This window comes from Erpetoichthys calabaricus, chromosome 11 (genome assembly GCF_900747795.2).
Source record: "Erpetoichthys calabaricus chromosome 11, fErpCal1.3, whole genome shotgun sequence".
Classification (NCBI taxonomy): Eukaryota; Metazoa; Chordata; class Cladistia; order Polypteriformes; family Polypteridae; genus Erpetoichthys; species Erpetoichthys calabaricus.
Genome location: NC_041404.2, coordinates 116836166 through 116861920, shown reverse-complemented (window position 1 = coordinate 116861920; position 25755 = coordinate 116836166). Strand labels below are relative to the sequence as shown.

General features: G+C 38.3%; 1 protein-coding gene across 1 annotated transcript in view; it reads left to right on the top strand.

Moving 5' to 3' along the window:
• The window catches only part of unc5a (unc-5 netrin receptor A), an 869594-nt gene that overhangs the window by 718177 nt on the left and 125662 nt on the right, over nucleotides 1-25755 (top strand). Inside the window, exon 7 of the mRNA XM_028813729.2 lies at nucleotides 3310-3474. Coding sequence (XP_028669562.1) covers nucleotides 3310-3474 — 165 coding nt within the window. The remainder of the gene's footprint in view (nucleotides 1-3309; nucleotides 3475-25755) is intronic.

Sequence of the window (25755 nt, the reverse complement as noted above, 5' to 3'; positions counted from 1 at the left end):
TTCATTTGGTTGTGTGTGCTACAATTTAATAAAAGACAGACATTGGACAAAAAAAAGAGAAAGTATTCACTTAATGCTATAAAATAACAATGAGATCTTAAGTTCAAACCTAAAAGATACTTGGGTACAAGAAGGAGATAATCTTGAAAATATCTAATACTTAAATAGAGAAAACAATATGCATTAAAATGACGCATGTATACTAAATAATCCAATTCAAAAATAACAATATATTACAAAACAGTAATCAATATGGAGAAAATGAAAAATACAGCCACAATCACAGAGGCAGAGGATGAACATAAATATATAAATAACACACGACTGTAAACAAAAACCTAGATATATAATAAAGTGCACATGGTTACATGTATAAATAAAAAGAAGAAATGAAATATGAAAAAAATCAACAGAAAATGCATATAATTGATAAATGAATATCACAACCAGCAAATAAAGTAACATGATGAAAGTAATACAACCATTTCAAAATGGAGGTACATTAATGGCTGTTTTGTCTCGGTAGAGTAATATATATTGCTCTACTTTCCCCTATTGTATTATTAAAATGCAGCCTTAGAATGCCTAAATCTCACAGACTTACCACTGTTTATAAGGTATTATACTATATAACTTATCCCCACCTTCCCTTCTATATCTATAACCTCGGGCAATCAGATGTAATAAAAAGACAAGCAGAAGTTAAGTTACAGTACACATAAAATAATGTATTACTGATAATATTCATAAATAAAAAATGCAAAGTACTTTTGAATATTGGCAACCATACAACCTGATTAAATGGTGATATAGTTCAGGCGGCACACAGACTTGTAGTTACTTAAATGTCTCTAGTTAAGGCATCATTGGAGCTCAGCTTTCAGCCACATGTCTGTTCAAAATGGCTGCTGAGCTGTGCTCTTCATTGTGTTGTCTTCATCATCACAAGTTAGCAAGAGAGATGCTTCTTTCAGATGTTGGTTAGTAAGAGAGAGAGATACTTCTACATCATCACAGGTTAGCAAGAGAGAGATTGTGAGGTTAAACACGTACATTTATAGATGTTCTGTACAACCCCTACAGCCAATAGGACATCATGGTACTTAAAGGCCTCTGAGACAAGCCAATTCCAAACAGCCATACCTCAGACCAATGGGGAAATAGAACATCTTAATACCTGCCACCCCCAAGACCATATGTATTTATGGCTTTCTTGCGGGGGGTGGGGGGGGTTGAAAGAGTTTAGCAGAGAAACAAGCTCAGTCGTAAAGGGGGGGGGGGGGTAAACACTAAATTACATTGCTTTGCCTAAATTACAAATAAAGACATACAAAATATTTATCGTTATATGTAAAATCTCACATCACAACAATGGCCAATTCAGCTAAGAGATTTGAGGTTCCACAGAATATTCTTCTCAGCTCCCCTACTCTGAGTTTTCCCATGGTTCACTCTGTGAAGACACACAATGTAACCTTTGTAGGAAAATTACCTTTAACCTCCTTCTTTCTGTAACTGTATTTTCTAGCTGAAGAACTCACTTTAAAGAATTAGTTTGCAACAACCTTACTTACTCACTCCTTTCATAGTTTTAAACTTTTCTATCAAGTCATTTCTTAGTCTTTAGATATTCCACTTCTTCATCCTTTCTTCATAGCTGAGGTTAGTCTAGTTGCTCTTCTCTAGAACTGTTGTATCTATTTTGTTATATGGACACTAGGAATGGATTGCAGACGAGGCCCCATTAGTGTGTTGTATGGCAGAATGACCTCCTTTGCCTTGTACTCGAAACATCGTGCTATGTAGCCCAACATTCTGTGAACCAACTTAATCACTTCTGTTCTCTTTTAGGAAGTAGACAGTGATGAACCCAGACTGCCAAGTCTGTCTCATAACGTACATTTTAAAGTGTCAGTCCGTCATTGCCTTATTATATCTAATATTTACAGTTCTCGTGTGTAAAACTGGGAAGCATGGTGGGACCTTAGTTAGCAGTCTAAATCTCATACCTAATTAGGTCTATATGGGTTTTTCTTTTGGTAAACTGATATTCTTTCCACATCTCAAGACACATGTTTTAGAAATGTCAAAGAACCCTGAAGACCTATGTAAAAATTCAGCTGTGTTTCCTTGTGTCTTAAGTCAGGCTTCTTATGCCTGGAAAGTTCTAATGAATTAGACTAGCAAAGCTTGCATTTGTAGTTATTTATGTAGCAGGATCTGTCTCAAAAGTGATTTAAATATCAAAAGGGTCCAATCATGTCTATACTTTTGTTAGTTAACATGAAGTGTGAGTACTGATCCTGCATTCTTGTCATTCACAGTCAGATATTTTACCAACAAGGCCAGACAGCCAGCTGTTTAACGTTGACCAATTTATTCAAAATAAAGTTATTTAGAAGCAGGTTATCTAGTTCCTCACAAAATCTTACTTTCATTATGTCATTAGGGAAAACATCTATTCATCTCAGGTCATCTTCCATGACTTCATTTCTTGGCTTCTTTTGGTTCTCTTAGACCTCACCAACAACCTCTATAAGAGTGCATTGCCTTCATCGTCCACATTTTGTTATACGTCCCCAAACCCTTTACCCTACTTCTTCCTCTTCACATCAATCTTTGTCTGTCCTCTCATTTAGTGAAGGTCACCACATTCAGCCCTTTAACGTTTGAATCTTCTTGAGCTATGTCTCAATCTCATGAACCACCAAACTCTTCCCACAACTTGCATGACTCTATAAGAAGTCACAGTGAGGGCAATCATCCCTACTGAGTTTGCACTTCTGTTTATATTCACCTTGTTGCCAGCACTTTTTCAATGCTGATATCTAAATTTACAAACTATTTTCACATTGTACCAAAATTAAAGATATTAGGGAGCCACTTTATTATGCTCCTTGTCCCCTCTCTTCCAACCATCATATTGGTCTTTCTAATTATCATCTTCAAGCCTTTCAATTCCACTTCTTCTCTTGCAGTCTATTTTAATCTTTTCATTACTACCAGATCACTAGACTGTAAGATATTCTGTAGCAAACCCACCACACACCACCATCTTTACTGACACAAATAGACGTTATAAAAGAATGCATAGTAGAAGAATCAGGTTAAGGACTTAAGCTCTATATGTTCTCTTATGAGTGGGAGCAGGTCCTCTCTGTTCATAAATATAGTCTTGAGTGCCATGGACATAGGTGCCATTTAGTTAGGACTGAGAGAAGTAGAAGGGATTACAATATCTGTGAAGCGGACATACTACCATACCAGAGGGGACCCACTGGCTTACTATTGTCTTGTTTTAATATCCAGTAGATGGAGGCTGGAGCGAGTGGAGTAAGTGGTCAGCCTGCGGTGTGGACTGTACGGTATGGCGTAGCAGAGAATGCTCCCAGCCAGTGCCAGGAGGTGGAGGGAAAGACTGCCAAGGCCTTGACCTCGAGTCAAAAAATTGCACCAACGAGCTGTGCCCTCACAGTAAGTATTGGCTAGCTGAAATGTGCATTATTTTCTACCAATTTTTTCCTGTGTTTCATTCCTTTATTTCAAAGGCTCGGACAGGTATTTACATGGTTTCAAGTACCATACTATTTATTCAGGTATACCTTAATGGCAATCAAATAGAAAATGTAAAATATAAAATATAAGAATTTCCAAAGAGAACCCTCAAATCCACATATGGGATATGAGGTAAACATTTAAAAGATCTTAGATGGAGCACTTAAGTGTCCAGCAGACCATGAAGAGAATGAAATGGGAATAAGTTCAGATAATATGGGAGAAAAATAATGCATGAATGCCTGCAGCAGCTCTTCAGGGAAGAGTCTAAGATAAAATGACACCTTTGCAGCCATAATTAAAATGTTGAGACCAACTGGGAGTATCTCGCATCTTCAGGAAACCAGATTCCACCACCTGCTGTCGTGTTACAATGTCTTGTGATTGCAGTGAATTGTTTGGTGTAGAAGCATTAATGTGTTTATCGAGGTGAAAGGGATAAACCATTTTGCAACTCAGATGGAGAGTTTAGTAATTTGTGTGATTTCATCCCAAAGCCTAAGAAAGGTTGACCAGACTGAAGTTTTCTAATGTTAAGTTTATCGTTGTTAGATCTCTGCTACGAACTTCCATATTATGATATTGCTGTGAATGGCAGTGAATGGAGGACAATAGCAAATCATTCTAAAAACTGATACACTTAATGTGCAGCAGATAGTTAAGAGTGATTAACAACTACCCACTCAAAGTTAGTAAACTGTATACTTGTCTATTTTGTAATTCATTCATCACTGAGGTGTCACAATCCAGTTCAGAGTTATATATGTGTTACAACAGCTTTGAGCACAAGGCAGGAAGCAGTCCTGGCTGGACAGGGCACCATTAAAACACACATTAACCTGCAAATACTTTCTCAACCTCCTCACCACCGCGGCAAACTTTTCTGATAATAACACTGTTTTATTCCCTTCATTTTGTGATTAAATCCCACTTATTAAAAAAAATAAATAAAAAACTCCGGACTGATGACTAAAATGAGCAGAAAATAGAAAAATGCTAGCAGCTGGCATTATTACCTCACCTTTCAAGAATAATTAATTTAAAACTTGATCTGTGTGAGTTTTCTTCATCACTGTGGTTTTTCTCCGGCTTCCTGAAAAAGTATGTGTTTAGTTAATTGGTATTTTGAGGCTGTATGAGTAGGTGCGAGTGTAAGGACAGATAACCCCTGCTTGGCATTGCTGTCTAGAGCAGGACTGATTACATTGTCAGTATTCTCATGACAATGAGATGGATTAACTGGGTATGAATATGGATGAATGGGTGGATGGAACTGAAATACAGAATTTCCCCCATGAGATATCAGGTATGAGCAGCCACTGACATTGTCATTTGAGGTAGGATAGCTGAGTGATGGAATTGGAAAGCAGCGAGGTGCCCCATCTAGCATGGAATGCTATGAAGCGTTGCTGATCTGGACAAGTAGGTAGGACTATGCATCTTGATGCCCCCACAGTCTCCTGGATCATAGACTACTTGACCAACATACAACAGCTTGTGAATCTCAAGGACTGTGTTTCAGGAAAGATGGTGTGTAACACTGGGGAATCTTGGGGAACTTTACTGTTTCCCTTCTAGTTTAACCTCTACACAGTGGAGTTCTACAACACCAGTGCTTGCCATCTACAGAAACTCTCAGATGACTCCTCCATCATAGGCTGCATTAATAATGGAGACGAGTCAGAGTACAGGAGGCTTGTGGAGGAGTCAAATGTTGCAGGAAGAACCAACTACAACTCAACATCAGCAAGACAAAAGAATTGGTGGTGCTGAGGGGTCTCTATGACCAGTCAGAGAATGTGGAAGTGGTGTAGAGCTACAAGTATCTTGGAGATCACTTAACCTCCTTAGCATTAAGACCCAAGCATTACTCAGGCTGCGAAGACTGTGTAAAAAACATTGGTCCCGAGTGTCACTTGGGCAACTGTACAGATGCGTCTTGCATAAGCGTTAGAACCGAGAATCACTCTGGATGTAAAAGTGCTGTCAATGCTGCCATTCTTTGGAGAAATTATGTCTGAGGTTTTCACTAATTATGAAATATCTGCACTTTACCAACAATGAAGACTTGATGAGAATACCAATCCAGCAGCCAAAATGAAGAACATTTGGAAGATATACCAGGCCACTGTAGTAAAATTTCAGAGTGTTTTCATGATGTCAGCATCAATGAAAATCTCATGGCTTACAAGGGCAGACTGCCATGGATACAGTACACCACGTCAAAAAGAGCAAGATTTGGCATAAAGCTTTATGAGCTTTGTGAATCTAAAACGGGATACGTTTGGAATTCGGTTCTGTACACAGAGCAAGGAACAATGTTTGAAATACAATCAGTAAAGCGTTGCTAAATCATCGATGCTGACTTTGATAGATGCTATGCTGGATCAATGTTACTGTGTAAGCATTGACAATTTTTATACTTTCCCAGATCTATTTGACATCTTGCTGCAAAGAAAGACTGACTCATATGGAACAGTGCATCCTAACTGTTGTGGCATGCCTGAAGACTTTGTCAGAGCTAAATTACAGTACTGCAGTGGGCTGGTTGCCCTGCACGGGATTTGTTCCTGCCTTGTGCCCTGTGTTGGCTGGGATTGGCTCCAGCGGACCCCCGTAACCCTGTGTTAGGATATAGCGGGTTGGATAATGACTGACATGACTGACTAAATTACAGTGAGGTTCGCTAGTAACTTGGCAAAAGGGTAAAGTGCTTGCACTGAAATGGAAAGACAAGAAAGAAGTTTGTCTTCTTAGCAGTATACATAATGCAGATATGGTCACTGTGCAGGCAAAAGGCAACAAGCAGGTTACGAAACCTTGTGCTGTGGTCGAGTACAATTGACTTTCTATCCCATTATGTAGGGGCAACAAAAGAAATACTACAAAAAAATATTTTTTTATCAGTGGAACAGTGCATTTGAAATGCATTTGTGTTACACAACCAACAAGCTGGCAAAACTGTATCAAATATGCCATCTTGCAGAACAAATCATTGTCACACATCCACCATCCACACTACTTCTAAAGAGACGCAGTCGACCCAGCACATTGTTGATCAATCCAGAGTGTCTTATTGGTAGACATTTTATTGATTATATACCTCCAACAGAAAAAAAAAAACAGAATCCAACTCATACCTGTTTAGTGTGCTGTTCAAAAACTGATAAATCTGGAAAGAAAATCCAAAAAGAAACATGCTGTTATTGTCCTGTCTGTGAAAATACCTTGCTTTAAGATTTACCACACAAAGGACTTGTTTTGAGATTTGTGGAATGAGCCCCCAACACAGACAGGTAGACATGTTTAAGCACCACCACACGTTTATTTACAGTTACTATTTACAAGAATAAGTTCACCACAAACTCCCAAGACTCCCAAAAAGTCCAGGCCTCACACTCAAATGCCTCACTCTTCAGGCCACCCCCACTCCTCTCCACCAAGCTCTGTCCTTCTCCTCACCTGACTCCAGCCAACGAACGGAGGGAGGCGGCCCCCTTTTATAATCACCCGGATGTGCTCCAGGTGCTTCCCAGCAATCTTCCACCGGCACTCCCCAGTGTGAAGTGCCGGCTGCGCACCTGGAACCAGGGCTTCAAAGGCGTTGGGGTGCCCCCTGGCGGTGACCACGGGCCCCTACAGGGTTGAGCTTCAAAGCTCTGCACCCGTGGTCCCCATAGGTACCAGGGCGGTCGCCCCCACGTGGTCTGGGAAAGGTGTAAGCCCTCTTCCGGTCCTCCCCCCAGCCATCTGCGACAGATTATATACTGTTTTGGCATCATTAGTAGTATTATTATTACTGTTATTATTATTTTTGTTATTATTTTTCATTTCATATTCTTATTTTTATTTATCAGTACTATTATTATTTGTATCATTACTATACATTTGAGATTTAATAAAATAAAATAAAAAATAATAAAATAAAAACACTTTTTACATGTTTTTTTTGGAATAAAATGCAACGCTAAGGAGGTTAAACAGCAAACTATAAAAGAAGAGCCAGAGCAGACTGTACTTCCTGAGGAAACTCCACTCTTTTTATGTATGCAGCAAGCTGCTGGAAATGTTTTAGCAGTCTGTAGTAGCTAGTGTATTATTCAACGCTGTGGTCTCTGGGGGAAGCAACTTGAGTTCAAAAGATGCCGAAATCCTGAACTTATCGGGAGTGCCTACTCCATTACAAGCCTAACTTTGGATGTACTGGAAGCTGTTGTGGAAAAGAGAAGAATAGCAAAACTGGATGCCATCATGAAAATCCCCTCCAGGGGGCGCTATCGTAGAGCACTTTTAGCCACAGGCTCATTCCATCATGGTGTGCTAAGAAGTGCCTCCGGGGATCTTTTCGTAAATAGAAAGAAAGTTAGAAACAGTGTCGTCAACCTTAAAATCAGAACTGTAAGTTTTGGTCAAAAATACATTTGAAAAATTGTGTTTGGCAGAAAGACTAGGCCTATGCGAAGAATAACTCACCAATTTATTTGTTATGAATCCTTAAATCTGAATGAATAACAAGTGTTCATTTTGACCTTTACACCCAGAACCCCGTGAGGTCACCAGCTGTGCACTTCCAGGTCGATTACCGAGCAACAGGGCAACAACCACTCCATAAAATATGGAGTGCAGCTGGATGATGAATTGGACTGGACTGCCAATACTGATTCTCTGTGCAAGAGAGGACAGAGCCTGTTATACTTCCTTAGAGGACTGGCGTCCTTCAACATCTGCAATAAGATGCTGCAGATGTTCTATCAGATGGTTGTGGTGAGTGTCCTCTTCTACGCAGTGGTGTGCTGGAGAGGCAGCATAAAGAAGAGGGACGCCTCATGCCTGGACAAACTGGTGAGGAAGGCAGGCTCTATTGTAGGCATGGAGCTGGACAGTTTGACATCTGTGGCGGAGCGACGGGCGCTCAGCAGGCTTCTATCAATTATGGAGAATCCACTGCATCCACTAAACAGTGTCATCTCCAGACAGAGGAGCAGCTTCTGTGACAGACTGCTGTCACTGTCCTGCTCCACTGACAGACTGAGGAGATCGTTCCTCCCCCAAACTATGCGACTCTTCAATTCCACCCGGTGGGGTAAACGTTAGCATTATACAAAGTTATTGTCTGTTTTTACCTGCATTTTTATTACTCTTTAATTTAATATTGTTTTTTTTGTATCAGTATGCTGCTGCTAGAGTATGTGAATTTCCCCCTTGGGATTAATAAAGTATCTATCTATCTATCTATCTATCTATCTATCTATCTATCTATCTATCTATCTATCTATCTATCTATCTATCTATCTATCTATCTATCTATCTATAAAATGGAGGCACCTGTGATAAACAAAATGGTATCTTAGAAAAAAAAAGGAAAAATAATTCAAATTGTTAACAATACTATTCTGATGCAAACTAATGTCAAAATCTGAATCCTTAAATTAAAAATAAACCCTAACTAAAAGCATATATTTTAAGAAACAACCTCAAGAAAAGCACAAAAAAATTAAAGAAAAATGCAAATTATATCAGCCGTAATAGTTTGAACATTCAACTCAAGAAGAGGCTTTCATATTGGCAACAACCAAAGGGCCATTCTTGTGCCTGATATTAAAATGTGTTTGCAATTTAAATAAATATTTTTGTATAACTTTGTATATATTTATTAAGTTTTAATATTTTTCTGATATTTTTAACTTTAGATTGGTAACATCATTATGATGCCATTTTGTGTTTTACTTTTTTGGATGTAGTGGTTGAAGTGGACAAAAAGGTGTTTCCTATTGTTTTGCTTGATGATCACCTAGGAAGTTCAAAAGCAGGCTGACATACACAAACTGTCTCAGTGAGCCTTTGGGGAGGGCCTGGTTCCCCTTGGATATCCGACAGCATGCTGATATAAAGCAACAGTGAAAGCTCTGTTTGTTTTCCTAAATATGGGTTGGTTGTGGGGTGAACTATCTGTACGCATGCAGTAAGTGTTGGTACTCATTAAAGCAGAATGGGGAAGTGCCAGTCCACTTCAAGTAGTCTCATCATTTATGGTACCAGCCGTGTCATGTATTAGTAACAGTGATCCTTTTCTAGCCCGTGACAAGCAGAAGTTGCCTTGCGTGACTTAATCACTTCTCACTGTTATGATTTGGAGTCCCAAACATAGCAAGATAGGTGTGAGGCCTCCTAAAAGGACCATAGACATAATGGCCTTAACCTAACTAGCCTGCTCAAGGAGACTCACACTAAATCTAAATGCAAGCTTCAGGCCTAGCAGAGCACAAACCAGTAGAGCTGGCAAAGAGAAAAGTCCCCAGTGTATAGCAAAAGTCCCATCAGAAGTAGGATGACCATAAACCTTCTGCTTATATGAAAAGGACAAACAAAGAATTCTTATATATAAAGGATTTATTAGAAAAAATAAAACAATGCAGATAAAATGCTCAAAGCACAAAAACAGGCAAAAAGGAGTTTCCAGAAAAATCCTAAGCAAACATATCCAAATCTTCAGTTCAAAGGAGAAATCCAGGGACAGGAAGAAAAATAAATCAAGAAAGCCGGTGTTGTTACAGTGTCTCCACAAATCATTGTGAGATGCAGACAAACCAGGAGATGTCACATCAGGCAGGCACGTAATGAAGGAGAGGCAAAGGTCTGAAACAAAAGGAAAGCGGTAACTAGTGAACAAAGCATAAGGGCAAATCAAAACAGAAGTTAGGGAAAGACGAAGGTCATAAGAGAAATGAAACCTTGCAGTAGGTCTATTTGGAAATGACCTAACTACACTGAAAGGTTTTATTTGAAGGAGTTAATCTACTAAGGGATGATGCCACATTGCAGATTTTCCATATTTATAGCGGAACATCTGTATAGGTCATTGATGCGCCACTTGTGATCATGTGACATGAACTGTATGTTCATGACCAAAAAAAAAATTCTTTATAAAAATAATAAAAATTCTTTGAAATGCACCAAAATAAATTCTCCATGATAAAATAAGTAACATTCAGTACAATGAATGACATATTTTTTTGGCAACCAGAAAATCCAGTACTTCTGATCTTACCTAGACTTAAACAGCCAGAGAGAGAAGTCAGAAGGAGTGATGTCAGGGTGGCTCTACCTCCCGAGGCTCCGCACACAACACAAATTGAACTGAAGCTAAAGAGACAATAGAAGCTTAAAGAGACAATTAATTCTACCATAGCAGAACGTATCAAAAATATTATTTCAAAAACAGCAATAGAGCACATAAACACATGTTAGTACATAACACCCACCTATATAAGATGATGTTCCACAGCACACAGCATCCTGGCTTTTGGATGTAAACACAAATTTTCCAGTAAAATGCAATTTTGTTTAGTTAAAGAAAAGAATGTTTAGCTTCAGTTAGGACCTTCTTGCTCTTATTTTGAATATATTTTTTTTCATATATTTTGGCTTTACCTATTGGCTCATTTTGATTTTTGATATGACCAATACCTGCTTTTTAGCCCTCCTTTCAGTTAAACCCCAACTTGTGCTGTAATCTCCAGTTCTAAGCCGCAGCTCCTTACATTTGGTTAAAATGTCACCCTGGTTACAATACCTGAAAGCAACAAGTAGGCATTCATCCTTTAAAAGGACAAGTAAAAATGGATCAGAGATCAGTGAGGAAGATGGAAAATAAAGGTAATGTAAAAAAAAAATCAAATGTCTAGAATAATTGGAAGACAACAATTGATGTGAAAGTACAAAGCAAAAGCGTGATTAAAAAAACAAAGAATCAAAGTTTCAAACTAATCATGAGAGGCACAAGTTGATTTATTTTATCCCAGTACTAAGATACCCTGAACTTGTCACTGCCAAGTGTTCCAGTTGCATGGCACTATAAGACTGACTGGGCTCCTTCGTTTATTTCCTTTGCCCTTATAACTGCAGTTCTTTGCCCGGGTGTGGCGAGGGGGAAGCTTCACATGAAAGGAGGGTCTGGGAGTGGAGCCCATACAGCATACTGTAGTCTAGTCATCTGTAGATGTGCACTGGCTACATACTAACTTTTTTGCTGCTCAATTTAATCTGTTGCCATATATTGGCCTTGTGATATGAAACTATTTTTGGATCTGGACCTTTCTAATTTAACTGATGGCCAACAGAGGATCTTCTCTAAATGTTTGCTCATTCTAATTTAAATGATGGACGACAGAGGATTTCCTCCTCTTAGTGTAGCCTGCAGTGCTCAGCTTTCCTTAACAGGATATTAGTTGACTGCACATTGGAGGCATAGAGTGCTATATCAAGGTAGGCCCGATGAGATACTCTTGGGTTTATTAGCACAACAGTCATTTTACTTGTAGACAAACAAAAAGAAACAAACAAAAGTATTTTCATTCGTCTTTGCCTTGGCTAACGCTCCAGAGCATGGCAGCTGTAATTTTTTAATGCTAGCAGGAACAGGACATGTTTTTTGCATGTAAATCATAAATGCAATACAAAAGGTCATATATGCTATCCTTTGCCAGTTTTTACAAAATGGCTGTACCTTCATATCTGTGTAAGTAAAATTTGATATTTGATTGATGTGTTAAATGGCGCTCACAACAGGTGGCTGATCTTGAGCTTTGGTCGACAGTGTAGAAAGAAAATTGGATGCACAGTAGAAGTGTCTAATGCTGAACATGATCTGAAGAATGATGACCGTTTGTCTAGGGAGAGCCATAGCAAAAAGCTATCCTTCAACATTCCTTCAACAATGTTGGCATTCATCATGAAGAAAGCTTGAAACAGTCATGGAGGTTAAATGATGTACCTATACACAGCCAGCTGGCCTATTTGACCCCATTTAGGGAGGCATTTTTCTCTCTGCTGGGAACTCAGTGGGAGAGGTAAACAGATTGGTGCTTCAATGGGAACAAGGAGAGTTATTTCAAGGTAACCTGTAATGGACTCTATCAGTATCAGCCAGGAGCTAATAGAATAGTTAGTTCTTCTCTTATCCGTTTATAATTCTTGTTTGAAACCTATGTGACACTGTATTTCTGTGACATGTTCCTATTATTGCTCAATAATGAAAAAGGTAATCTCAAAAAATAAGTTTAATCAGTTATACTTGTGCAAGTCACTTTCGAACTGACCTACTATGAAAGAATTACAAAAAGCTTTATTTCTTAGACTGGAGAAAATGTGCTACAGCATAAGTGACAATTTTATTGGCACTTATTATTGGGACAATATTGGATTGAATTCTAATGGTCCCTAAACAATGACCACCCTTTTCAAAATTCTGCAGTTTTCATTTGAACTGAACAATGGACATCTCTGTGTTTATATATAAGTATTCCACAAAAGGGCATAAAAGAGTAATGTGTGTCAAAACAGACATGATATGGTCAATTGGGAAATAAAAAAGAAGCAAAAACAAGTCATGCCACTGAAAATGAAATAAGGAGACCTGTGGCTTGATGATTGTTAGAAGGCAGTGTGGCCTAGTGGCTAAGAGCTGGACTTTGAAGCACCTAATCTACCTCACTGTCTGACCCTTAGCAGCCCACTTGACCTCACTGTGAATCAGTTGTGATTGTAATTGAAAGGTATCCTGACTAGTGATGATCAAAACAATTCACAGTAAAATATAATGTTTTGCATCACTAAAAAATTCCCAAAATAAATTGCTTCCAATGAAATTTCTACCATTCACACAAGAATAAAGGTATTTAGTTCCTGTCTGGAAGAAATATTGTGAATCAATTTCTATATGCATCTGCTTGTCAATTAGTATTTAAATAAAGCTCTCTAGTGGAAAAAATCACCATACTCATGTGATGTCATGTGACAACATTTTGGTGAGCCATTAGCCATGTGTTTTGGTTGTTCTGGTAATACATACTGTGACAATCACTTTGCAAATTATACACTCACAGTCCTGACGGTGCATTAAGTGAGCATATAAACAACCAGGGTACACCCACTAGGTAACAGTGGTGGTGATGGTGGGGGGAGTTGACAGCAGTGAATTTCTGTGTATTGGAGAAACCATAGTAATATGTACAATGGCCTGTTTGTGGGGACAGTATACAGCATGTGACATCTTTAAGTTGCGTTCCACCTGTACGGCTTCTGCTAAGTGACAAAGAGAAGATGGGATAGAAAAGTCAGAATTCCTGTGTGGTTGTGACAAGGAAGACAATACTCAAATAACAAAGGCTCAGGATTGTAGGCAGAGTTGTAGTCAAAGAACAATTGATAAGTCAAAATACAAAAAGGATACATGTAACCAGAGCCAAGAAATATGAGATGTTGGCTAAATCATAGTCAGTGGGCAGAAGAAATTGTTGTAACCTGTAAATTCAAAACTAACAAAATAAAATACAAATGAATGCAAAAATGTTTTTTTCCTTTTATGAATCCAGTCTTGGATAATTAGGTATGAATGATGATGGCTTTTAAAATATCATGCAAGGAAAGATTTAGAGCAGGGGTCCCCAACTCCAGTCCTGGAGAGCTACTGTGGCTGCAACATTTCATTCTAACTCTTTTACTTAGTGACCAGTTTTTGCTGCTAATTAACTATTTCCATTTATTTTAAGGGACTTTTCTTGAGACTCTAAACGCTGAATTGATTCTTTTTTCCTTAAACGTCACCTAAAGATAAATTTGATGTGAAGTGAGCCAAGAGATGACCAACTAAGTTGGGGCCTCAAACTCCAACCAACTTCACTTCATTCAGTTTCTTAATTTGAAGCCAATTCTCATTGCTAATTAAACCCGTTATTTAATTCCATGGCGTTCATTCTGCCATGGCAGACAATTCTAAAACTGTTGATTTTCTTTTTTAAGAGTGCTGTCAAAATGTTATGTGGACCTGAGCAGATCAACATTACTGAGGCCTTCACTTTTCTTTATTTTCAGTTATTGTGTGATGGATGCAGGTTGTTGTTTATGTGTTGGTAGATTTTGTGTCTTAATATTGTTTAGTTGCTAATTAATGAACAAATAAATAATTAAGGGGCCTGAGTCTTCAGATGTGCATCAATTAAAATTAAGGCAAAGAGTTAATTAGCAGCAAAATCTGTTCACAAATTAAGAAAAGGGTTAGAATGAAAACCTGCTGCCACAGTAGCTCTCCAGGACTGGAGTTGGAGACCCCTGGAGTACATCATTCATTTACGTTATCTGTTTTGTCTCAGCACAAAGGACCTACCATTGTATTGTAAATGAAATTATCCATCTGTCTCTTCATTATCAAACCTATCTTAGCTACAGCATGATGACATCATAAGTCATGCATCATCGGCCATGGAGAGCAGCAGTAGCCATCATTAACAACATACCAATGGCCATTAAAAATAAACAACTCAAGCAACAATAATAATATATATATATAAGTCAATGTGTGTATGTGTGTGTATGTGTGAGTATGTTCCAGCATCATTTTCTGAACAGAAAAATTTCATGAAACTTGGTACACGTTTCTCACTGGTTGACTAAAAAGACTGTGGGGTGAAATCAAACCTAACCCACCCCCTTCTGGGTATGGTGGGGAGTGATCTTGTATGCATGTTATCATCCAGTTGACACTCGGAACAACCATCAGAGGGGGAACTGGAGGTGACTGCCAGCATTCTTTATGTTTTAGCACCACCGCACCCCTGTTGTTTTTGAAATTAAATAGAGTTGGCCGGTTCTGAGCATCAACTGGATGATAACATACCTACAAGACCACATGACAAGCAGATTAGTGAGTCTTCATTGTTTGTTGATTTAGTTTCATTTTTAACGTTGTGTTTTTTTAATTATACTTTTCTGAAACAATTTAAAAAAAAAACACTTTATTTTCCTCCCGGGCAATGCTTGGTATTTCAGCTAGCAATAAAAAAAAAATTGGTGACACTTTAGTTTAGGTACTGCAAAATGCATATATTACTCATTTAGTCTTATGGAATAAGACCTTAAAAAAGGCTTCTTTTAGTCTTAATTACGGTTAAAAAAACATCAGCAGTTAGATGATCCATCTCTGTGCAGTGTGGTATATTGACATGCTAGTGCAATTACTTATGAATATAAAGGATTCACCGGTCTTGTATTGAATTATGCCATATCAAGAGAAATTCGTCTGTCTATCTTAAGCCACTTCTGACCGTTCCAAAGTGAAGTTATTTTAGTAGGCCACATATCACCACTTTACTGACGCTTGGTAAGTGTTATCAACACCAAAAGAAGCCTTCATTAAGGTCTTGTTTCATAAGAGTCAATAAGTAATTGATGTATTTTTGCAGTACCTAAACTAAAGTGATACCAAAAATTTAAATCAAATGATCTAGAACTATATTTAAGTAAATCCTGTCATAGTTAACCTAATCTGGATTCAAGAGAAAAGCAAAGACACCAGGAGAAGGCGCAAACTTTTACTTTAAATATTAGCATGAAAACTTAAAATGCCGAAAATTTTGTTCCATGACTTTTGAAATTCATCTCAGCAAAACTGATGTATTTATTGTAATCCAATTAAACTTTGTCATTACATTAAAAGACACCTCAAAAATGATTGCGAAAAGTTGAAAAATGGGCATTGATCAATCTCATGTTAAGTCATGAGTACAAATGGATGGCTTTTAATAGAAGACATCTTGCCACCATCCTCTGTAAAGCACCTCTGTGCAGAAAGCACTAGCTTCCTTCAACACCATGGAATGTCTTACACAGTTAGAGTGATTTCTTAATCATCAAATCAGCAGGCACACATTCACTATGATTGATACTTTTGTTCTGAAAAGCAGTGAGAAGCAAACATTTACAGCCTTCAGTCTTAGATGCCTCTATAAGTTAGAGTGACGTGCACCAAACAGTTCATTTTATCTACTTTGAAAACAGATGCTAAGTACATTGTTAAGCAAGTGGCAACGACATTTGAATTTAAATCACTGATTTGCATCTTCAGTTTCTCACCTCCAAGCCCATGTATGTATAATAATAATAATAATAATGATAATGATAATAATAATAATAATAATAATTTGATTGCACTCCAGTTATAAAAAACAGCAGGTGGTCCAGTGGTTCGTGCTGCTCTCTTGGGACCTGGGTTCAGACTCTTGACTGATTGTCAGTTTGGAGTCTGCTTGTTTTATCCAGTAGAATCCCAAATACTTTTAAAGCCCATTATAACCAGACCAATTTTGATACTATATATAACAAAATTAGTAGAATTATATCGGCAATAGCATTGTAACATAGGTTTGGCACGACACCACTGAAAGGTTGCCAACCCCTGTAGTACCTTATGAATGCAGGTTATGAGGTTTTTGAGAGCCTGAGAGTCCCCCAGCTGTGCAGAGTGCTTAAACTCTGTCATTGCAGGCAGGGATTGTTTATCCATCACTGAGGCAACCACAGGTTCACAACCTTTCCACGTAATTTGTCGGTCGGCCAATGGCTGAGGCGGGGAACATTCTAACCTGGCCACTGTTCTGGCCCCGTTACTGCTTGTTTGCTGTGTCTGTGCGTATTAAAGTTGTAGCTCCCATTTGAATGAAGACTGTGTCTGTTTTGATAGGAATAAAGTTGTTTTTTCTGAACCTGTGGACTCAGAGTCTTCTCTCGGGTGCAAAAGAGTTATTCATGCGTCAAAAAGTAATTTACACACCCTGCTGGACATTGCTAATTCAATAAGGATCTGTATCAGTACATTCTCAGTTTTGATTTGGATTGATTGAGGTGACTAGATGGTAGCTTGTTCCAGACATGAAGATATAGTTTGGTGGCTCAAAGTTGTCTGCTAATTTACCTTCTTCGGTAGGTTTGTGTTTTGTCAGAATGTCACGGTCCTCAACCTTGTTAAGAGTGTCTTTAAATTCCTCGGGAACTGTCAGTTTAATTCAGTTCCATAAACCTGACCCTCGTACGCTCAATGACACACTTGCTCTTATTACAAAAATACTCCCAGACAGAAACATGCCAATTACAACCAATTGTTTGCTGTTTATCCTTGTTCCAAAATATGTTCTTTCTAGTTGGCTGACAACTGTCCTGTTGATTACTCTACAGAGTCATACTGTGTAGTGCCAGTTAGAGAAAAGGAAGAATCATCCACAATTAGTGTATTCTAAAAAATAGAAACAATAGATTTTCATTCCACCCATTTTATTTTATTTCAGTATGGAGTTTTGATTTCCGTTAAATTTTTCACCTTGATTTTAGTTGTATTTTATTTTGAATAACAAAATGCTTTATTAGTCATTTGAGCTACAGTTTTTGTTAACAATAATGCCCTTGATCCAAACTAAGAAGATAGTGAGTACATTTCTTACTTGCTAGAAGGTTGAAACAATCGCAGTGGAGGTGCCATACGCCATTTTCTAAATTGTCCCCCTTTTTTCTTGCCATCTGTTTTTAGTCTGTCTCGCAAGATGTAGTTCAGAATAACAATTCAGTGATTTTATTTTCCACTTCCTAATCCCTTTAAATAAGCATATTTCACATAGCTAAAATTTTTTTTAAAGCAGCCTTCCATCTGAAAGTAGCATGGCAAAAATTCAAAAGGTTACACTTTCTTTTTTTTCTCAATAGGTGACTTGTGTTTACATGTTTACATGCAAGCAGGAAAAGGCACATTTTGTGTCATGATTTAGTATCAAATCAAAAAATTATAGCCTGCAAACAAAGTGAAAATTAACAAGGACTATTTGGAAATTTGCTCCAAAAGAAAGTGAGGCTTTTTTCTTCGATATCCCTTATCCGATTAAGAGAATCTGAATGAGGCAGCTTTTAGGAATCTGCAGCTAATTATCCCTTTAATGCAACTCTTTACCAAGCCAACACACAGGAAGGTAATCTTTTACTGTTTATGAAGGAGGAATAATTTGCTTGGGTGCTAAATGGGTTCTTTTCATTCAGAGCTGCTCATAGCAACGACCGCACCGCCTCCTGTGTTCTCCGACACTTTTCAAGGTCATGGAAGACGCTGAAAGGTAACCGTGACCTGTCAGAGTGATGGGTCCACAGAGGAGCAGGACTAAAATTCAGAGGAACTAGGGGAGCATCCACAACAACTTTAACAGCTTGGAGAAACTCAATTTACCGTCAACACCAGATAAAAGAAAATAGAGGAGGCAAAAAGATTGATAACATGCCATCCTTTTAAATTGAATAAAAAAGAAAGGAGCAAGAAAAAAGAATAAAATGCACTCTGTTCAATTACAATACCCAATTACCTGCACTGATTAAAGTGTGCTGGATGTGCTTTTAATTATTCAGACAGGCAGGACCAGAATCAATAAGCTCGGTTGGTGAGCCCTGGCTCAGAGATATGGGTAGAAAGAGGATTGCATGGTGGAGTGGCACCTGCAGTGGCTGATAAAGCGAGGGCGCGATTAGCAGATAAGCTGCAAAGAGATCAAAGACAAAGGGGCTGAGGTGGAGGTCAGATGTAAGAGCTGGCAGGTGGCAACAGAGGAAATGCGACAAAGGAAAGGAATCGATCCAAGCCGCTAAGATCTTGAGCTCAAGGTTAACTGATGTCGGCTCAGAAATGAACTTGAAGTGCAGTCTAGCAGACTTCATCTAACTTACAAGAAAGTTTCTACAAGCCTGTTTTGCGGGCCACTCGCTATTGGCAAAATAATTGTAAGAACACATCAACAAGAAATGGTATGTGATCTTTCTTTGTTGATGAGCTGGCATTTGAGCAGTAAATAAGAAATCTTTAGAACAAAAGTCCATAATTGTGGATCTCTCAGGTTTGGACCAAGGAAGATCCATGTGTGGCCTACCTGGTCAAGCTTTGGATTGTGAATTTAGCCAGGGTTGTCCCTAAAACAGCCAACTAACCTATCAAACAAAAATGTTCAATAACATGACCAACAAACATGGATCCAAAAGGAGTTTCAAGCTTATTGTATCACTCACAATGGAACACATTATTTTTTCAAACTAATAGTTGTGTCCACAGGGCATTTCAAAATAAGGGTTCTCTCGTGCAATTGAGATTAACCATAGAACAACACTATATAAGATAAATCATGTTTGTCTGGTCTGCAGTTGCTCCAAAGTAAAAGCATTCCCAGGCTACTTTGGTACAATAAAATGCTAAATATTCAGTGTGTCCATTCTGGTTTGCCATGCCTCTTGATCATTCAATGGCATCAGTATCAGGTTCATTGCAGACCTGGTCTCACCTTTCAAAGAGAAGCTGTTTTATGATGAATTACAGACGAGTGTAAATGACTGCCGGAAGTTAATCCCGACCGGGACACCCCTGTAATGGAAGGATAGGGGAAGGCAGCTTATCAAAGACACTGCCTCATCCAGGATGATAGATGGCAGCTTCCCTGGACTGCAGAGGTGCCAGGGCAGTATGGGACCTGGAGTTCGGCAACACAGCCCTGCTGGGTACTGTGAGTGCCACCAGGAGATGTTGTAGGGAGACTGGGGAGTCCCTACTGTCTACATAACTCGGAAGTACTACAAAGTTACGGGGACGGAAGCACAGAAGAAAAGGCTGAATAAAAATACAATTCTCCATCTGACCCAGAAGTGCTGATGAGTCACAAGGATGGAAGGACAGAAGCACTTCCGGGTCAAGGACTATATAAAGGACTGGTGGACACCCAGGAAGTGAGTTGGGAGGTAGTAGGACAGAGCTTGCTTGGAGGAGTGGAGGAGAAATTTGTGTGATTTATTGTATTTATTCATTTACTTGTGTATGGTGACTGTGGTGCTTGGAAAAATATTAATAAGAAGATTACAAATTAAAACTCTTACCTGGTGTCCTGAGCGTTTGTCTGTCAGTTTAGAGGAGCGACAGCGCCCTCTAGTGTTACACGAGCAAGATTTGGGGAGACAACTTGGGAATTGAAATCGAGTGAAAAAATCCTCAAATGAGCTTTGCTAGCAGAAATGATCACTTTTCATTTGAAAGCAGTAAAACATACCATAAATTGCATACAGTAAGGTGATTGGCTATAAATACAATGGCCTGTTGTATTCAAATTATTGGGCATTAAGCTCAAACTCAGTAATGCACTAGTGATACCAATTCTAAATCACTACATGTGCACTTCTGGCCATACTATGCAGAAGAAATGAAATGCCTGGAATGAAAGACAAGTTTTACTTAAACAACTAAATGTGCTGACACAGACTGAGGTCTGAGGCATACTGCAAGATACAATTGATCAGGAGATGGAACATTATCATGAAATAAAGTCAGGGTCAGAACCAGAGAGACAATCAATCATGCGCCTGATCCAAATTAAAGTCAGCAGTACAAAGGCAGAGTCACTAGCCAGCGAATTAAACAAACAGCACTAGTAGAAGAGTTCTTAAAAGTATCCACAAACTTGGACAAAGTGTTACTGTCTCACCAATGATATCATTTGACACACCTTCCGAGACATGTCCCCTAACAACCCATTGTTGAATCATAACAATTGGTACTCAAAATGATACAATCTGTTAAAAACAAAATTGTCACACAGTGAATTTTAAAACAAATTGATTCATAAACATAACAAGGCTTATATGTGAATTTCATCTCTCCATTATAAAAAAAAAATCTTGGAAGGTTGGAAGGAGACAAGACATGATTTTCTCACAGAGAGACGAGTCTTTGTGCCAAGAGATTTAACCACGCCCGAAATAAACAGAGTAGATGACAAAGTAGAACGCCGTAAAGAATTCAAAAACATTGGTGCAGTACACATGCCGAGCAGGTTAGACACAATGGAAGTATGAAAATTTCGAAAGTGAAAATTATAGTAAAGATTGCATTAGCGCAAACAAACAGAAATTATTACTCGGTGAAATAACGGAACAGCGAAAAGAGTCGGAGACTTGTAGATCGTCTAATTCATGTTGCTATCAGGGAAAAAAAAAGTAGTGTTTCTTCCTAATGAAGAGGCGTATCTGCGAGAATGAAAAGATTTGTTGTTTGGTGAAAGTGAAATCCCGCGAGAGAAATCATTTCTCATTTGTGTGAATGCTATTCTTACACACATTTCTTGTTGAGAGAAAGAAACAATATAATTCCAAACACGGAATCAAAATTCAATGCAATATTGATGAAAAGGTAAAAGCGAAAAGAGATTGAATATATGAACATAGGTGATAAGACAAAAGTGCGCTGTGCGAGATGCAGATCACGCGGCACGGCAGCAGCTGCAAGCCAGCAGCTGATCGAGCAAAGAGGAGGTAAAAAAAAAAAACTATACAGTGGAACCTCGGGTCACGACCGTAATTCGTTCCAAAGCTCTGGTCGTAACCCGATTTGGTCGTGACTCGAAGTAATTTCCCCTATAGGATTGTATGTAAATACAATTAATCCGTTCCAGACTGTACAAACTATGTAAATATATATTTTTTGAAGATTTTTAAGCACAAATATAGTTAATTAAACCATAGAATGCACAGCGTAATAGTAAACTAAATGTAAAAAAACTTTTTTGTAATGAGTTTTAAGCACAGGGAAAAAAATGAACATTTGAAAATCCATAATTTAATAAACAATCAAGAAAAGTAACATTGCAACAATGCACGCTACGAACCAATCGCTGTAAACAGAAGTGAAGTGGAGGTTAAAATCCAATAGAAAAAGTCTTCATTAAATACAACGAGGTTAAAACAATGCTCGAATCAGTCTCTTCAAAAACAAGCCCGGCCAGCCCTCTCTCTCGCTCTCTCTCTCTCTCTCGTGTGTGTGTGTCTCTCTCTCTCTCTCTTTTGCGTGCCTGCGCGCGTGTGTGTGTGTGTCTCTCTCGCTCTCTCGCTCACTCGCTGCACAGGGAATGCACAATGAGAGACTGAACACGTGCGGAAATCATCGGCTCGCACAAACCGAAAGGGAAACTGGCTTGTTCGTATACCGAGTGTGTGGTCATGAACAGATGCAAAAGTTTGGCAAACTGTTTGGCCGTAACCCGATTTGTACGTGTTCAGAGACGTTTGTGAACCGAGGTTCTACTGTATTTGTTTCCCATTGTATCATCGTTTAAGAGGAGGTTTCAGAGGAGCGACTGTGTCTCCTTGCGGTGCATTCAGCCACCCTCTTCACACCGCGAGCATCAGAGACAGGGGGGTTGGCAAGCAAAAAGAGCAGGGGGCAAAGCCCCTAGTCTAAAAAAGAAAAATAGTTTTGAGTTCCATTTGTTTTAAAATGAGAGTAAAAATAGTAGACTTGAAGAGAGAATTATATATGAGGATCTAACCCAGATCTTTAGGAAATTCACAGGTATTGAAAAAGTTATCTCAGCAGTCTCTCTGTATATACAGCAATAAGACGTCTGCCTAGTGTCCAAGCCCCTGCCCAGGCGCAATGTGGTCCAGCATCCACAAGAGGTCGGGAGTATTTGATGAACAAATGCAAGTCTTAATAAGTCTTACTATCTTACTAAGACCATGTGATGTAAATCTTTGCACCTGGGTGTCACGCTGTCTGGTGTCCACAACAGGGCTGGAATGACCATCGAAAGAAAGGCAATAAGAAGCACAAAGAAAATGGGATGTTAGGCATATCCAGTGAACAGATGTTTGTAAATACACAAATAAATGCTAGTTAAATAATAAGTCATTTAAATGAAAACTTCTAAGAAAACCCACAGGGACAGCTTACTGTAACTTGACAAGCCGGATGGGCAGATTGGTCTTATTTCACTTTTAAACCTCAAATCAAAGATTAGATTTGGAACAGTAGAGGTCGGCCATCTTTTTTTAACTTCAGGAGAATTTTAACAAAAATGTATTGTAGTGTTGGGTTGCTTTTTTTCATATTGACATTAACAATTGCAAATCTAAAACAGATCTTTTATATAAGTGTGTTACGGGTAGGTAGCACAGTGGCTCTCTTTTAGCCCCAAGATTTAAGTCTCACCCTTGGCACAGTTTGTGTAAAGATTACATCATTCTCCGTGTGTGTGTGTTGAGGGATTTTTACAGGTACTTAAGTTAGTTTTATTGGTGTCTCTGGATCGACCTGATAAATGTGAGTGTAGTTATATGAATAATTATGCCCTGTAATGAAGTGGTGCTCAAAATGTCTAGTTCTATGTAAATAAATATTGGAAAAACTCTGTTTGGAAAATTTAGTGAATGAATATTATGTGTGAAATTATTACAAAAGTAACAAGACATTGGTTATGCACTGCAAGCCACCAGGACAATAACACTATGTAAATTAAAACATTTCTTATACAAATACCCTTTGTCAAAATTCAGTCCAAGGCACAAATTTGGTTTATTGATATAATAAAGTGAAACATAATAAGCACCATCTAAGACTCATGTGAATTGAGTGGAGAGGGGTGAATATAAAGTCATCTGTACTCCTTTTTTTGCTCAATGCCAGTCTATGACTTTTTAATAGCCACTTTCTTGCCAGGCTGTGTGTTCTGTGACTTATTTCTTCTATTTTTTCACTCTTCTTAGGGATCAAATTTAGGGTCATCTCAAAATGGTGAAAAAGAGAAATACCCTGGATGGCTCATATGATTGAACAGCTTCATTGTATTCTGTACACATACTACTGCTACTACAGTCAAGTAGCCACGTCACAAATACTGAGTAGAAGGGCATCTGAGACCTGTGACTCCAAAGCATTCCCACAGCCCCACGGTCCAACTAATAAAACATAAGATAAGACTTTTAGTTATCATGAGCCTCTGCATCCAGCATCAATGACTACAAAGTTAGGTCAGAGTAACTTAAGTTGGTGATTATGCAGATCATGGGTGTTTTCTTTTAATTTATTAGTTAATTTCTGTGCTAATAATATAATTTTTAGTAATAATATAATTTAAATATAATAATTTCAATATTTTATGTATACAGTATATACATATTTAGTGTATATGTAATACGCTAGCAGTGTACACAACCAATTCCTATGACAATTGGCTCCAGTTATAATGCCCTCTGTTGATTGGATATATCAGAAGTACTTAGTAACTAACTGAGGTCTTTTCTGTATCCAATATTTGTAGTTTTCTCTCCAAGGAGCTAATATTATTAGTGCAGTGATTCTTAACCTTTTTTGAGTCATGGACCCCTTTAAGAATCAGATGAAAACTGTGGATACCCTTCCCCAGACATTTTCGCATGAACACTTTGCATGCAATGAATATAATGTACTTTAATTATCGAGAATTGATTGTCTCATACATATATGATATACACAAAGTATTATTGAACTTTAAAGTAAACCATCTAAAAACACTCATTATAATTATAAAATACAATCCTCTTGTACAAATTAAAACAGATCTACTACTACTACGTTTTCTACTGCCATTACTACTACTATTACTACATCTACTCTAAATTAACAGTACTGGGCTGTATAATGAATATAAATGTTAATTTTTAACTGACCCTCACGTACCCCCTGAAACCCATCCATGGACCCTCTAGGGGTCCACGGACCTCAGGTTAAGAACCCCTATATTAGTGCATTGGAGCTCCTTACGTTTGAAAATGCAACATACAATTGTCTATGAGTAAAATAATCCTGCTGTAGATCAAGTCCTGCTTTTCTTAGTGTCCTGCCTTGGGTTCTGTTTCTGTTGATAGTCATTGCAAAACACAATTTTACAAGAAACAGGTAATTAATAGACATAATAGCAATTTTGGGTATAAATGCAATTTCTCCTGTAGGATTTCCTGTAAAAATGGTAATTTCAATCAGATTTTAATGTAGTATTTTGATCTATAATCTGACAGATTGAGGAGATCGTTTCTCCCCCAAACTATGCGACTCTTTAATTCCACCCAGGGGGGTAAACGTTAACATTCAACATTATACATAGTTATTGTCTGTTTATCACCTGCATTATTATCATTCTTTAATTTAATATTATTTATTGTATCAGTATGCTGCTGCTGAAGAATGTGAATTTCCCAATGGAATTAATAAAGTATCTATCTATCTATCTATCTATCTATCTATCTATCTATCTATCTATCTATCTATCTATCTATCTATCTATCTATCTATCTATCTATCTATCTATCTATCTATCTAATAAGACCTGGAATAACCCCAACTAAATTGATAATATAGTGTGGAGGATTGCCAGCTTTCCAGTCCGGCCCTCACCCCCAGGCCGCTAGGAGGAGCCCTCCGGACAGCATATTGGTGCCCCGAGTTCCAGCAGGGCCTCATGGACTTTGTAGTTTCTATACACAGCCCTGCTGGATACCTTGGGGGCCGCCAGGAGTCGCTGTAAGGGGGCTATGCGTGCCCTATAACCC